The sequence below is a fragment of the Schistocerca americana genome, chromosome 3 (assembly GCF_021461395.2).
Source record: "Schistocerca americana isolate TAMUIC-IGC-003095 chromosome 3, iqSchAmer2.1, whole genome shotgun sequence".
NCBI classification, from domain to species: Eukaryota; Metazoa; Arthropoda; class Insecta; order Orthoptera; family Acrididae; genus Schistocerca; species Schistocerca americana.
In genome coordinates, this window is record NC_060121.1 from 383,570,673 (window position 1) to 383,587,087 (window position 16,415).

Below are 16,415 nucleotides of genomic sequence, written 5' to 3' on the forward strand. Positions count from 1 at the left end.
TGTACCAGTCCAGGGTGATACTGGATGATTTGGAGGCAACTCCTTTTACAGTCAGTTTCTGGGGTAGTTGTACAATTATGAATTCATATGGAGGCATCACAACAAATTGGTCTTGGTTTGGGAGTGTAATGCCTGCACGTGATGGCACTGGTAAAACCTGCAGTGTACTGGGCAAGAATTGTTCATCACTGCAGATGCACTACCACTGAGGTGCCAGACTATACACAAGTGACCTTCTGGCATGGGCAGGGTGTCAGTTAACAAAACGTAGGAACTGAATATGGTATGGTTAGTGGACTTGATATTGGCAAAGGTTTGGATGGGGCTATCACAGAGGTGGAGACCAGTGTCCAAGAAGGTGTCACACTGGGGTGACGAGGACCAAGTGCAGTAGATGGAAAAGAAGGTGCTGATGTTGTGGAAGAATGTGGTTTCAGTGTTTTGGCCCTGGGCCCAAATTTTGAAGATATCATCAGTGATCCTGCGCCAGCCAAAATCCTGAATTACTTGGTGTTTCAGGTTCACTGATGGTATCTTCAAGATGGATAACAATTGAAAATATCCCACTTACACAGACTCAGGGCCCACTAGAAACAACACAAATTTTTAAGAGAAAATTCGCTTGATAACAGGAGCTAAGTAAGAAACTCCCTGACAGATTAAAACTGTGTGCCGGACCGAGACTCAAACTCAGCACCTTTGCCTTTTGTGGGCAAGTGCTCCACCATCTGAGCTACCAAGTACAGCTCACTGCCAGAAGTAAGGCTGTGAGGACGGGGCGCGAGCCATGATTGGGTAGCTCAGATGGCAGAGAACTTGCCCACAAAAGGCAAAGGTTCCGAGTTTGAGCCTTGGTCCGGCACACAGTTTTAATCTGTCAGGAAGTTTCATATCAGCACACATGCCGCTGCAGAGTGAAAATCTCATTCTAGGAACTAAGTATCTAAAAAGAATCAACAATGCAGCAAACATATGTGCCAGAAAAAAATTAAAAAAACATACATGTTGAAACGGAATATGTGAGGAAGCATTAACAGAAACAGCGTACACAAAGTAAACATGGAAATATTGTGGAAATAGGGAATACTATGAACAATTTCAACAACATGGAAAGATAACAACACTGATACTAAGGATGTTAAAAGAGCTTTGAAAAAGTCGCAGATGACAAAAGCAAGATCATGACCAAAAAAACTTCTAAAATTTCTAGCTGATCTGCGACAGTAAATTAACAGAATATCAAGCACAAAGCACCAACCTGTGAGAAACTTGCAAAACATTTTGATCATCTTTTGAACTGCCTGCTATCAAAGTACAGAATGTAATTTCCAGGGGCTCATGAAAATCTAAAAGAGGATATGACACCCTCTGCTGATAAAATTAAGGACACAATTAGAACTCTAAAAAATAATAATGTCAGCAGTAAAGATGTGGATATAAAAAACTGCAAATCTGCCTCAGAGCAGAAATTCAATTTAGGATTAATAATTTGTTGATGATTACTGAACTCCAAAGAAACAGTCATATACATCTGGCTATGTTGACAGGGAAACCTCACAGGGAGAGGAGCAGCAAATATACAGTGATGTAGGATAAAATCCCAGGATCTCACCTTACAGCAATTCACTGTGGTAGCCCCTTATTTGCAGGTAACTGATGAAAAAAAATTTGGAATTTTATGTGAAGCTCAATAACATCAAAAAAGTCACATTATGCACACTGTTTGTGTGGTGTAGTGGATAGGATAAGAGGTTCACATACAGGAGTTTGTGGGTTTGAATCTCACCAGATGCAGAAATTTTTTTCATTTTTAAATCTTTATCAAAATGACTTTGATCACTATTTTTACTCAGTTAATTGGTTTAAATATAATGTTTTATTTCGATTTCTTATCCACATCATTTTAATCACCATATGAACTTTTCCATTTGTTTCAATTTTTCTTTCTATCATTCTTTTACAATTAGAATTTTTGTGAATATGAATTTAATTATATTTATGTATTATAATATTCAATTATTTGAAAATTCCAATATCAGTTCAAAAACAAGGGATGTAGAAAAAGATAGACGCAGTTATAGAATAAATGTCTTACAGATGGACGGACTCCATAAGGAAATATAATAGGTTTCAAATGGATCCAATAGAAGAAAAATGAATACAATGAAATGATGAAGGAATACTGAATGAAAAACAATAGAGACTGAAAAATTAACACTGGCACATGGTTACTGGAATACTCCAATGAGATGATTATTTAATGTTTGACATGATGATGGAGACTATTTTTGTGTCTAAATGTTGCAGTTCTGAAGCAAGCTGATAACCTAAGGATTTTAAAATTAGATGAAGAATTAATAGCTATGTGACATCAAACACAAACCTCTGCACTGCTGTTCAACTAAAATAAGCTAAATTTTTAAAATGTGTGTAGATTGTTACGGGCCAAACAAACAACAATTACAGTTTGAAAGTGTACAGAAAATTATAAAACAAGTAATAATTAGCAGTTAAAATCATTCAATAAATTGTTACCTGATTAACAATAAATGTATGGATTTTTCCTCTTCCTAACCATTGTTGGAATTCCTTTTCCCAATTCCCAACTAAACTGCTTGGTGTTACAATCAAAGCATTCCGAATAATAGGCCTTCCACCATATGGGCCTTGCTTTAACAATGTCCTGTAAGAAAATATAATTATTTATCCCTTGTATGAGGCATTTCACTGAGTATTAATTCTTCCATACCACAAGCTCAGAACATCCACATCATCCTCAAATGAAGCACAACATGAGGAATATGTCTCTTTCCTTTTATTTTATTGCTCCTGATAGCACTCTTACTCATAAGAACGCAGTTGTATTGGAAGCAAACATCGTCTATAGCACAGTTGGGCAACTGGATGCCAGCAATCAGTTTGAATCTGAGCCATGAAAGAAATTTGTGGGGAGTGACACACACACACACACACACACACACACACACACAAAGAGAAAGAGAAAGAGAGATAGTGGGAGGGAGCAAGGAATGGGGATGGGAGGTTCACATAGTTCTCTGCTCAGACATATTTTTAGATATTTCCATACTAATATTAGCACGTAATTCTTGACCATTGTGGATGTATTAGAACATCGCAACTTTTGTAACTGGAGATACTTTATAATGAACTAAATGGAGGAATCAGGTTCGATTCCAGGTACTGTCAGAGATATTTCCTTGGTGGGAGGACTAGTAAAAGGTGCACTCAGCCTCATTAGACCACCTGGGGAGCTACTTGACCTATTACTAGTAGTTCCAATATCAGGCAACCTGACAAAAGGAGAGTGGTATGCTGACCAAATGTCCCTCCAAACTGGGCCAGATTGGCCCGTCTAGGACCAGAATGCAGAACTTTACCTTTTATAATGAATTAGCTGCAACCAGTTGCTTTTATAGATGTCCAGTATTTGTCATGACATTTCAAGATGCCAGGCATCTCATCTTCAGATGTTTGCATTTATTTATTTGTCCTGAATATTGTTTAGTTACTAACAGCACTGCAGAATTTTGCAATAAAGTTTTCTAAGACAGATACTGAAAAATATCAAAAGCAAAGAAACAATGTTCACTACACATAAGTAAATGCAAACATCCGAGGACTGGGTTAACATAACATGAATGTAATCTTGAAAAAAAGAGTTTTGAGGCATAAGTTGTTGGCGTGTCTGATTGGGAAAGGGATGCCATCCATATTGCATTACCCCATGAATATTAATAACACAGATACTATAGTTTTGACTTTATGTGACAGGAGGACTGCTGTTGTGTCATGTGACAAAGCTGCCTGCGAGGTTAAATAAATATAGGCAAATCAGGCCCACAGGTCACCAAAAGTTGCCCATGGCTAATATACAGTCACAAAAAAGTTACAAATACAAGCACCCAGTCCAGTCTTTTGGGGTGACTAGATCCCTATATTGGAACACTTTTCTAGAAGAATGGCCAAACTGTGATTATTGACATGCCAATAAATCAGCTGACACCTACCATATGATCAGAGAACAGGGTCATCGGTAGGTCTGTAATACACTGTAAAAGATCTTTTACCAAAGCTTTTTTATAAAGTTTTTGACACTCTACTAAGCGTACTTTTATCGTATCTTATTCAGGGTAGCCAGAAACGGTCTGAAGAGCTTATAAGGATGTCGCAGTAAGCCAAATAATCCATTGCATGAGCAAGTTCAAACAGTCCACCAGATACAATTTGTGTCAGTTGCTCTCATATCGTAGATAACAGTGCACGAGACTGTTCAGCGCTTGGTTACGGTTTTATCCTTACTACCGGCCCATGCCCAATATTTGTATTACTCTGCTGCTCAGTTTTAGGAAACCGAAGGAGGAACACAAAGAACATGTTTGGCCATAGCATCTCTGGCAGGTTACTTGAATTTTCATGTGAATCAGCCTGATTGGCTAACTTACTTACACTTACACACACACACACACACACACACACACACACACACACACACACACACCACTATACAACAACAATGCACTAATCAATCTGAAATTTGAGCTAATATAACATCTTAGACCAGATTGGACACCACATTTAAATTGTTTGAAACTTTATAACAACATTTCCAAAGTCACAAGTTGGCTAAGTTACAGAGGTAATGCAAAGATGATTAATATCCAAGGTAATCGGCTTTTTCCTAGAGCACAGCCGACAAGCTTGTGGGCAGATGGATGAAAAATGAGACAGCAAATATTTCTGTAAGAACTGTTGTAAAGAGTGAAGTTATAAATAAAATTCCTTTAATGTAATGATCTATACAAATTATGTATCATTGTCTTGATTTCCTTTGGGATCCCCTCTTATTTTAAGTATTAATCATATTTAATGGGTTGGGAACTTAACATAATTATTTTCTTTCACATTAGCAAACGTTTCTGTTTAAACTTTTTGAATTTCCTCAGAAACCTTAGTACCACCATTTACAGAAATGTTTCAGGACAATCATGTACAACAAAATTTATAAAACTCTAATACATAAAAAATTATTAGTAGCAGACAGTATGATTTCAAAACAGTTTTGAAAGATGATATACCAGAAATAACCAATCGGAAATTATTACCATACAGTATTTTGTGACATAAGGCTCATAAAAATAAAGTAAAATTATTATGGAATAGCAGACAAAGAAGGTTCAGGGTTTTTCACCTCATCTGCATGATAAAGCATTTTATATCAGTTCCATCTCAATCACATACTAAGAGGCACTCAAAAATTTGAAACAATCACATATAACATACCGCAAACGGGGTGATTTCGGACGGTTTTGTCATTATTTCGATTGTAATTTTCGTATATATTGTTAGATTAAATTGATTATTATGGAAGTGGTAGGGTATATGTGTAACAAATAAAATATCCCAGAACCAGAAAGTGTATGTGTAGGTATATTTATCTGAGGCAGCTGAATAAAGTGTCCGAAGTCACCCCATGGATTGGGGTGATTTCGGACACATGTGTTTTTTAAATCTCTGTCTGATGTTACAGTATATAGAGGGTGAATTCAGACAGTTACTGCCTTTTTTTTTAAATTCTACATGCTTTATATTTGATTTTGGTGACATTTTACACATTTTAGGTAGCCCTTTGTTACGAATAAGTATTACGGAATGATGGTTTCATCATAGTTGATCATGTTGCTAGGTGGGAGATTTTCCAGCTTTGCGTTGATATTGGAGAAACACATCTTAAATGTCTCTTTGTTCACTTCTGCACGAGCTCATTTAATATTTTCACTTAAGCGAACAGAAAGATCTTCTGACTGTCGTTTGAGGAATAAATGCACCCATTCTTCTCCTGGCAAATTATTATGAAATTTCTTCTCTTTTTGGCCAGATTTATCAAGGTAGCCTTTAACTAAATATCTAATACTCAATTTAGCGAAAGGAAATCCCCAATGTGCAGCCCTCAATATACCTTGCTTCAACATTTCTTCTTCTTCTTCTTCTTCTTTATTTAGCGCTGGCTATCCTCACATTTTTTTCGGATGTGCATCCTGCACTTTATTTTGTAGGGTTGATTTACATATACCATACAAATCACATACTTTTTTGTATGATAATTTACCACTCTGAATATCATGAACAGCTTTATCTAAAAGTTCCGGGTCATAATTACACCATACTGTAGCACCTCTCCTGCTCTTATACGTTCTTGGCATTGTCTGAAATCACCCCACACAGTACACAGTTTTACAAAAACCATCGTTATTTTATAACCTTGCATGAGAAACTCGGCAAACTTGTACAGAAATTGTCTCAATGCTGTTAGCTACGCAGCACGTTGACAATTACGGTTACAATGACTTCCCACTTTACGCAACAATAGAAACTTTCCACTTTATGATAATGCATGGATTTTTAACACTGAGACTGTTCGTCAGTTATTCACCTGGGGAAACAATTGACGCAAAGTTGTGGAAAGTGATAAATGCAATCTTGTGCTTAAAATAACTGGCACACGGACGTTAAAATAAATAACTCTTTGTTTCTATGCAGTGGCAAAGAGCAAATAAGCCATGCTGTCTGAATTCGCCACGGTGTCCAAAAATCACCCCGTTTGACGGTACCACAATGCCTTATTCTGGATCATTCACTGTTTCTGATACCCATAATTGATCATCTATTTGCTTTGTCAAAAGATGGAAATTTTATCCTTTGTGCAGATCATACAAGTATAAGAAAGAAACATGGTACCAGCGATACAGATAGCAAACCGTAGGTGAAACCACAACGGAGGGGCATCTGTTGAGAGGCCAGACAAACATGTGGTTCCTGAAGAGGGGCAGCTGCCTTTTCAGTTGTTGCAGGGGCAACAGTCTGGATGATTGAATGATCTGGCCTTGTAACACTAACCAAAACAGCCTTGCTGTGCTGGTACTGCGAACGGCTGAAAGCAAGGGGAAACTACAGCCGTAATTTTTCCCGAGGGCATGCAGCTTTACTGTATGATTACATGATGATGGCGTTCTCTTGGGTAAAATATTCCGGAGGTAAAACAGTCCCCCAATTTGGATCTCCGGGCAGGGACTACTCAGGGGGACGTCGTTATCAGGAGAAAGAAAACTGGCATTCTACGGATTGGAGCGTGGAATGTCAGATGCCTTAATCGGGCAGGTACATTAGAGAATTTAACAAGGGAAATGGATAGGTTAAAGTTAGATATAGTGGGTATTAGTGAAGTTCGGTGGCAGGAGGAACAAGACTTTTGGTCAGGCGAATACAGGGTAATAAATACAAAATCAAATAGGGTTAATGCAGGAGTAGGTTTAATAATGAATAAAAAAAATAGGAGTGTGGGTAAGCTACTACAAACAGCATAGTGAACGCATTATTGTGGCCAAGATAGACACGAAGCCCACGCCTACACAGTAGTACAAGTTCATATGCCAACTAGCTCTGCAGATGACGAAGAAATTGAAGAAATGTATGATGAAATAAAAGAAACTATTCAGATAGTGAAGGGAGACGAAAAGTTAATAGTCATGGGTGACTGGAATTCGGTAGTAGCAAAAGGGAGAGAAGGAAATGTAGTAGGTGAGTATGGATTGGGGGGAAGAAATGAAAGAGGAAGCTGTCTGGTAGAATTTTGCACAGAGCACAACTTAATCATAGCTAACACTTGGTTCAAGAATCATAAAAGGAGGTTGTATACATGGAAGAAGCCTGGAGATACTAAAAGGTATCAGATAGATTATATAATGGTAAGACAGAGATTTAGGAACAAGGTTTTAAATTGTAAGACATTCCCAGGGGCAGATGTGGACTCTGACCACAATCTATTGGTTATGAACTGTAGATTAAAACTGAAGAAACTGCAAAAAGGTGGGAATTTAAGGAGATGGGACCTGGATAAACTGAAAGAACCAGAGGTTGTACAGAGTTTCAAGGAGAGCATAAGGGAACAACTGATAGGAATGGGGGAAAGAAATACAGTAGAAGAAGAATGGGTAGCTTTGAGGGATGAAGTAGTGAAGGCAGCAGAGGATAAAGTAGGTAAAAAGACGAGGGCTAGTAGAAATCCTTGGGTAACAGAAGAAATATTGAACTTAATTGATGAAAGGAGGAAATATAAAAATGCAGTAAATGAAGCAGGCAAAAAAGAATACAAACTTCTCAAAAATGAGATCAACAGGAAGTGGAAATGGCTAAGCAGGGATGGCTAGAGGACAAATGTAAGGACGTGAGGGTTGTCTCACCAGGGGTAAGATAGATACCGCCTACAGGAAAATTAAGGAGACCTTTGGAGAAAAGAGAACCACTTGTATGAATAGCAAGAGCTCAGATGGAACCCCAGTTCTAAGCAAAGAAGAGAAAGCAGAAAGGTGGAAGGAGTATATAGAGGGTCTATACAAGGGCAATGTAATTGAGGACAATATTATGGAAATGGAAGAGGATGTAGATGAAGATGAAATGGGAGATATGATGCTGCGTGAAGAGTTTGACAGAGCACTGAAAGATCTGAGTCGAAACAAGACCCCGGGAGTAGACAACATTCCATTAGAACTACTGACAGCCTTGGGAGAGCCAGTCCTGACAAAACTCTACCATCTGGTGAGCAAGATATATGAGACAGGCAAAATACCCTCAAACTTCAAGAAGAATATAATAACTCCAATCCCAAAGAAAGCAGGTGTTGACAGATGTGAAAATTACCGAACTATCAGTTTAATAAGTCACAGCTGCAAAATACTAACGCAAATTATTTACAGACAAATGGAAAAACTAATAGAAGCCGACCTCGGGGAAGATCAGTTTGGATTCCGTAGAAATATTGGAATACGTGAGGCAATACTGACCCTACGACTTATCTTAGAAGCTATATTAAGGAAAGGCAAACCTACATTTCTAGTATTTGTAGACTTAGAGAAAGCTTTTGACAACGTTGACTGGAATACTCTCTTCCAAATTCTGAAGATGGCAGGGGTAAAAAACAGGGAGCGAAGGGCTATTTACAATTTGCACAGAAACCAGATGGCAGTTATAAGAGTCGAGGGACACGAAAGGGAAGCAGTGGTTGGGAAGGGAGTGAGACAGGGTTGTAGCCTCTCCCCGATGTTATTCAATTTGTATATTGAGCAAGCAGTGAAGGAAACAAAAGAAAAATTCGGAGTAGATATTAAAATCCATGGAGAAGAAATAAATATTTTGAGATTTGCCAATGACATTGTAATTCTGTCAGAGACAGCAAAGGACTTGGAAGAGCAGTTGAACGGAATGGACAGTGTCTCGAAAGGAGGATATAAGATTAACATCAACAAAAGCAAAACGAGGATAATGGAATGTAATCGAATTAAGTCGGATGATGCTGAGGGTATTAGATTAGAAAATGAGACACTTAAAGTAGTAAAGGAGTTTTGCTATTTGGGGAGCAAAATAACTGATGGTGGTCGAAATAGAGAGGACATAAAATGTAGACTGGCAATGGCAAGGAAAGCGTTTCTGAAGAAGAGAAATTTGTTAACATGGAGTATACATTTAAGTGTCAGGAAGTCGTTTCTGAAAGTATTTGTATGGAGTGTAGCCACGTATGGAAGTGAAACATGGACGATAAATAGTTCGGACAAGAAGAGAAAAGAAGCTTTCGAAATATGGCGGTACAGAAGAATGCTGAAGATTAGATGGGTAGATCACACAACTAATGAGGAGGTATTGAATAGAATTGGGGAGAAGAGGAGTTTGTGGCACAACTTGACTAGAAGAAGGGATCGGTTGGTAGGACATGTTCTGAGACATCGAGGGATCACCAATTTAGTATTGGAGGAGGGGGAGATCAAGAGATGAATACACTAAACAGATTCAGAAGGATGTAGGTTGCAGTAGATGAAGAAGCTTGCACAGGATAGAGAAGCATGGAGAGCTGCATCAAACCAGTCTCAGGACTGAAGACCACAACAACAACAACAACAACAACAGTACATTCATAAAATTCAATTTAGTGCCCATTGTAGAACTCCACAAACCATAGTGTCACTATCCAGTCTTTTAGAAAAAAAAAGTAGTGAGAAAGCCCACAAAGTATTGCATTAGCAGCTGCATAGCATACACATAAGGGGATTGTAAGATAAAGCTAGCACGATCAGTGGAAAACTGCAGTATGCAGCAGTAATAACTGTAGTGGACGGGTCAGTGTCATCACACCAGGTATAGTCTCTTGTTATGGGTAGTCTGAAGAGGTGCCAGGTCTTAGTGAAACAAATGCACTTCTGATCAATATAAGTATGTCTGAATTTTGAGACAGAAACTTTCTCATCACCAGAGTAAAGCAGCACCACCACTTCGCCAGGTCCACGCCGGACATCAAGACAACTGGGCATCACCACCAGAAGCCGTGGGTTCGAGAGAAGGCTATGTCTGCCACCACCAGCACAAAGTTCCACACAGGACTTAGTGCCATGGCACATCGAACCTGCATCTGCACCTGCTGCTGCCAACACTGAATTCCCTTGCCCAGCATTTAGTGCCACAATGCCAGCCACCATGCAATTCCTGCCATAGTGCAGTGGGTTGAATCCCATGGACAGCTGTCTCAGCGGCACTGAAGTGGATGCGCGCAGAGGCCAGGGGCCAGTCCAGGTGCCATTCCTGATGGAGAAGTAGCACACCACTGAAGATGTGACCATGGCATACAGAGACTGCTGTCTGCCCATCGGCCTGCCATCAGCAACACAGCATCATTGCAGCAGGGCAGAAGCCACTGCTTGTACATCAGCAATGGCCAGGATCAACAGAGTGATGTGGGTTCTGCCTCGCCTCGCCATGCCATGATGAAGCATGTACAAAGACCAAGTAAAGCCTTCTTTACTGTGAGCAACGTCTCCATTGGATCCTCCAGCCCATAAGAGCCACCACTCACCCCTCCAAGTGCAGCTACCCTCTTCATAGCTATTGAAATTCTCCATTCAAACAATGGAATGGAAGATGTAGATAGTGTTTAATCTTTGAGATCGTACAAACATCAGAACAACAGGAAAATCCATACCCTAGAATTAATGAACCACATTAGTTCAGCTAACTCAAACAATGGGAAATCTGAGATGGAATAACAACAATAGGAAACACACACACACACATATTTGTAGACATTCAGTTAAAACTTGTGGCTCTTGTCGTCTCTAGGCACTGAGGCCTGCCTGCAGTGTGCAGCAACCTTGGCTGTGATGGGCAGAGGGGTACCGGTCTGGTGTGGAGAGGCAAGAGGCAAGAGGCAAGAGGCAAGAGGCAAGAGGCAAGAGGCAAGAGGCAAGAGGGAGAGGGAGAGGGAGAGGGAGAGGGAGAGGGAGAGGGAGAGGGAGAGGGAGAGGGAGAGGGAGAGGGAGAGGGGTGGCAGCAGAATGGTGGGGGAATATGCTGTTGTACTGTCTGTGGAAGTGACAGTATGATGCGCTGCTAGGTGCAACACAGGGACGCTGTGCTGGGGCTGAAGAGGGGGAGAAAGGGGGGGGGGGGGGTGGTTGCAGGCTATCATCCTGCTACAGGCTATCATCCTGCTACCCTTTTGGTTTGAATATTGTTTCAACTTCATATAAGCTTTATATATTATGTCACTTTAATCAGCCCCACTCTCACAAAATTTTTTATAACCTAATGTGGGCCAGGTTATCAGAATACCATTTCAAATGAAACACAAATTCTCCACATGGAACTGCTCTAACATGAAGTGATTTGAAAGAAATAGAGCGAATCCAAATTCTGATATGGTGTTTCTGAACGGACTCCACAGATATCGTTTCATGCTGTGACAATATTAAGGAATCACTTGATCAATAATAATCTCAGAGGGATCAAGACACAAGTCACACCAAGTCACTGATTTCATCCCCATTGATCTGATTCATTTCAGTGAATTTAGTTCAATTAAATTAATTCATTCACACCTCCATTTTCCACTTTATTATTCCTACTGCTCAGTTTTCAAATATGATAGCTCTGGGTGTCCTCAAGTTTAAATGAACCACACACCAACACAAAGAGTTTCGCAAATTATTTGTAAAATCACTAAACTGTTTTCACTGAAATGTGATGAATTATTTTATATATCAAGAAGCATCTATGTCCCACAAAACTCACCAAAACAGTTTGTAGCCCTCTCATGCCTTCCAGTTGGTCTTTATTAGATCAGAAATCTCTTTCTTAATACCCTTTTACCCACAGGAAATCACAACATATAGCCATCTGTGTAATGAACATATAGCCATCTGTGTAATGAACATATAGCCATCTGTGTAATGAACATATAGCCATCTGTGTAATGAACATATAGCCATCTGTGTAATGAAGATGCAATCCCAGTTCAGTAGAGCACAAATTACTCCAAATGAAAATAGGACAAAGTGACTTACAAAGAGTGTAAACAGTAAGGTCACTTCTGTAAGTTTCTCTTGAATAACTTGAAAACCATGGCCTCTAGCAAAAATGTATCCCAGCAAAAAATTAAACTACATTAAATTTCCTACAAAATAGGTCCTATACATTTTTTTCCATACTTTGCACAAAGACAGAAAGAGGGAGGGGGGGGGGAGGGGGGAGAGGGAGAGGGAGTGGGAGAGGGAGTGGGAGAGGGGGAGAGAGAGAGAGAGAGAGAGAGAGAGAGAGAGAGAGAGAGAGAGAGAGAGGATTAAAAATCTCATGTGACATGCAAGCGCTGCAGCTTAGGTGGATTTTCTAGGCCAATTTAAGGTAGCTTCCCGACTTGATAGATCCCGAATGTCCTATATCAAATTATTTGTCTCAACTTCCACTACACCTCTGCAGTATTTTGTAAACAGTTATCGATTACAACACATATATATTGTCAAGTCTGTCAATGTGCCTTCATGAATCGTCTCAGACCTGGACAACGCAAACATTGTTGCTTTATGCCGAGAAGGGCTGTCAGAACAGAAAGTTGTCACAGTATTGATATACACCACAGTTACATTAGTTGTATATTCAGTCTCTTTCATACAACACAGAAGACCGAAAATATGCCTTGTAGTCATCCCCCGTACTCAACATCACATAAGGACGAGCACTAGCTATCACGTAAGGATGACCAATAGCTACAAATTATAGCTCTCCGGTACCTTGAGACAACTGTAACAATTGTACACTGACTTTTTGGAGGCCAAACACACTGTCAAAATTTCAACGATGAGGTTGTCTTTCAAGATGATAATTCATACATTCACTGCTCTCATCTCATGACAAATCATCTTCCAGAAGGCAGGAATCAACTAAATGGATGTGTAGCAATGTCTCAACCAAACTGTGGACAGCATGCCAAGGAAGATGATCCAAGCACGTTACTGTGTGTAGGGTGATACAACATATATTTCACAGTGAAGTTAGCCCAAATATGTTCACAGTATATGGATGGGTAAAAAGAAAAGCTTTTTCTCTATTATTATACCTAAAGAAGACATTCAGTCTTTCCAGTCTTCTTGATGTCTAACATCTTCAATACAGAATGAGATTTTCACTCTGCAACAGAGTGTGCGCTGATATGAAACTTTGTGGCAGATTAAAACTGAGTGCCGGACCGCGACTCGAACTCGGGACCTTTGCCTTTCGCGGGCAAGTGCTGTGCCATCTGAGCTACCCAAGCATGACTCATGCCCCATCCTCACAGCTTTACTTCTGCCAGTACCTCGTCTCCTACTTTCCAAACTTCACAGAAGCAGCAGAAGATTTTCTGTTCTGTTCTCTTCATGAAATACAGGTCAGTTAAATTGGAGTGGGGGAGCCAAGATGTCGCAACATTTTGAACTGTCATTGTAGACTATAATTAAATTGTGTTGCTCATCTACAACATTGTGGGGGAAAAAAATTCAAAGTTACAGGATATTTCAAATTAAAAACAGTTCTGGGTCTCTTGACAAGTTGTAATGCGGTAGAATCAGATAGTACCTGCTGATCTGACTGATTCAATGTCAATATGAATAACCAATACCACAGTAGTGTATTCTCATTGCACATTGTGTGCACTGTTTAACTTGTGTATTCACATGCTTACCACTAAATGGACTTTATTTCAGTTTACATTTGGTATTTATATAAGTCTCAATCCCCAGTACGATATTAGTATTACACAAATTAGTAAATTTTACCACATTTTTGCATTATCGTCATCTCTAAGTAATGGTGTCGAATCTTAATGAATTTCTACACCAAAAGTTATGTATGCTGTGGAATACAATTTACACACAGGCACAACATTATGTCAGCATTAAATTTTCAACTGTAATTTGTAAGTAATTTAAACATTAGTTAAGAACACTGTTACAAAAAGTAAGCCAGAATAATTTCTCACCAAGCTTGTAAAATACTCTGAAATATTTTATGAGTAAAGCATATCTATAATATAAAGTAATTTATAATGTATCTAACTTTTCCCAATATTATCATCTTTAATTGTAAAGCAATCAAAATCATGTGTTCAGTAATGCAGAGTGATGTAATTGGTTACTGGAATGTTATTTAAGATGTTGTCATAGCAACCACATGGATTCAGTTTAGTTCAGTCTTTGTGCCAGTCTTAGGTCAGTCTTTGTGGAGTGCAGTGTATACCAGTTTGTAGTGAAATTCTTCAGTTTTTTTCAGTAAACTGAAAGATTATAGACAAAAAGGTGTCACCCACATTATTTAGTAGTGCACTACAACCTGGGGAAACCAGTCCAGACTACAAAAAGTTTTAAATGCATTGAAGTGAATTTACTCCAACCATAGATAGGTTAAAATCAAACTTAAGTTATGTAGCTACAGGTGAATTAGAAAGTGAAGACATCATTCTATTCCACTCATGCCATTAAATACTGATACACTCCACTCCCAACTCTAAAAGACAGTTTGTCACACAGACCACAAAGAGCATCACTACTCACACATTACCACTACACTGCATTTTAAAACTTTTGTAACAATTCTTTATGATGGTAAGGTGATATTTAAAGTAATTTTCATTTCGATTTGAAAAATTTATTTTGGTTTTTCTGTTCATGTCAGATTTGTGTACAAATCACATCTTAAGTTTTAAGTGAAATAACTTTTTCTTCTAACAGGGAATTTTTTTAATTGCATTAAAACATATTTTGTAACTTTGTATAGAATCAATACACAATGCATTAGTGTTGGCAATGATGCATGCTCCCTTAAAAATGCTAATAATTATTAGAACACACACAACTGACAATTTAATTTCTTCATTGCATCATGTTTTTCTGAATGGTGCAAAACTTCTCCTCCTTGTTTATTTGTGTCATCAGTGCCATCTCTCTTTAGCATAAAACAGAAGTCAGCCACTCTGTTTGCATTCCTCTTCCCTAGTACCTCTTTTCCACCTTCTTGATGTCCTGATGGAACCATCATCGTTGGTCTTCACTGATATCACCAAGGTTTGCAGGAAACAAATAGGTAAGTAAACACAGAAAATGAAGCTTCACACTCATGTTAGAACCAAATTTCACAAAACTCTGTAACATTGTTTTAAGCATGATTTTATAATTTAGGAGTTTACTGTGGCCAAAAAGTTGGAGATTAGTACTTTAAACAAAACCCAAGTCTTTTTTCCACTGGATTCACCGCACTTCCAAACAAATTGTCTTTCAATAAATTTCTGATCTGCAGATCTACAAAGATCCCTTCTTTAAGTATCTGATATGATAGATTAGCTTAGATTAGATTAGATTCAGTTTTCATTTCATAGACCCAAAAAATGAGATGATTCTTGTGGGTGTGGAACATGGCAGATGCCTATTGGAAGCCTTGTTACTAAGTACAGAAAGCTTTTTACCAGTGACAGAATGGGTAACAAGATGTGCAGGACTCGTCTCGTCTAAAAAATACAGCCCTACAATAAATGATGCTGTCAGCCTGCACAATAGTTACCTTTAAAGAATGAATTGGTACCAGCTGATGTGAGTGCAGATTTTCTGTTGCCCACATTCTGCAATTCTGCGTATTGACGTGTCCTTGGATATGGAAATGGGGTTAATCTGTCCACAAAATTTCCATGGCTGTTCATTGTATTCTTGTGACATGGTATTAGGCTAATTTACTTTAATTTATAATACAGATGCTATACTCAACTTCCAGTCAAAAAGTTCACCAAGAGGTCACTGTGATTTTAATAGTGAGCCAACAAAATGCCCTACAAGAAATTATGTAGGGATGTATAGATAGTGGTTGCTCTTACTTGCACAATGCAATATGAGTCTTGCTACCTTAAATGCTTAGAGTGTTTTCTGTTTCAGGACTGACAGTCAAACAAGACAGCAGTAAAAGTAGCCATTTCAGACCAGCTTGCAGTACAATTCTTTGTAGTTAGTAAGCAGATGTACCAATCTTTAGTAATTTTATATCATTAGATTATCAGATCT

The 16,415-nt window shown here is 38.7% G+C and overlaps 1 protein-coding gene across 5 annotated transcripts in view; it reads right to left on the reverse strand.

Moving 5' to 3' along the window:
- The window catches only part of LOC124605663 (DNA repair and recombination protein RAD54B-like), a 336,958-nt gene that overhangs the window by 181,849 nt on the left and 138,694 nt on the right, over nucleotides 1–16,415 (reverse strand). For all 5 annotated transcript variants that reach the window (XR_006978669.1, XM_047137502.1, XM_047137503.1 and 2 more), the window contains exon 7: nucleotides 2,536–2,683. Coding sequence is in view for 4 of the 5 variants with exons in the window: in XM_047137502.1 (XP_046993458.1) it covers nucleotides 2,536–2,683 (148 nt within the window). In the remaining variant the exon portion in view is untranslated. The remainder of the gene's footprint in view (nucleotides 1–2,535; nucleotides 2,684–16,415) is intronic.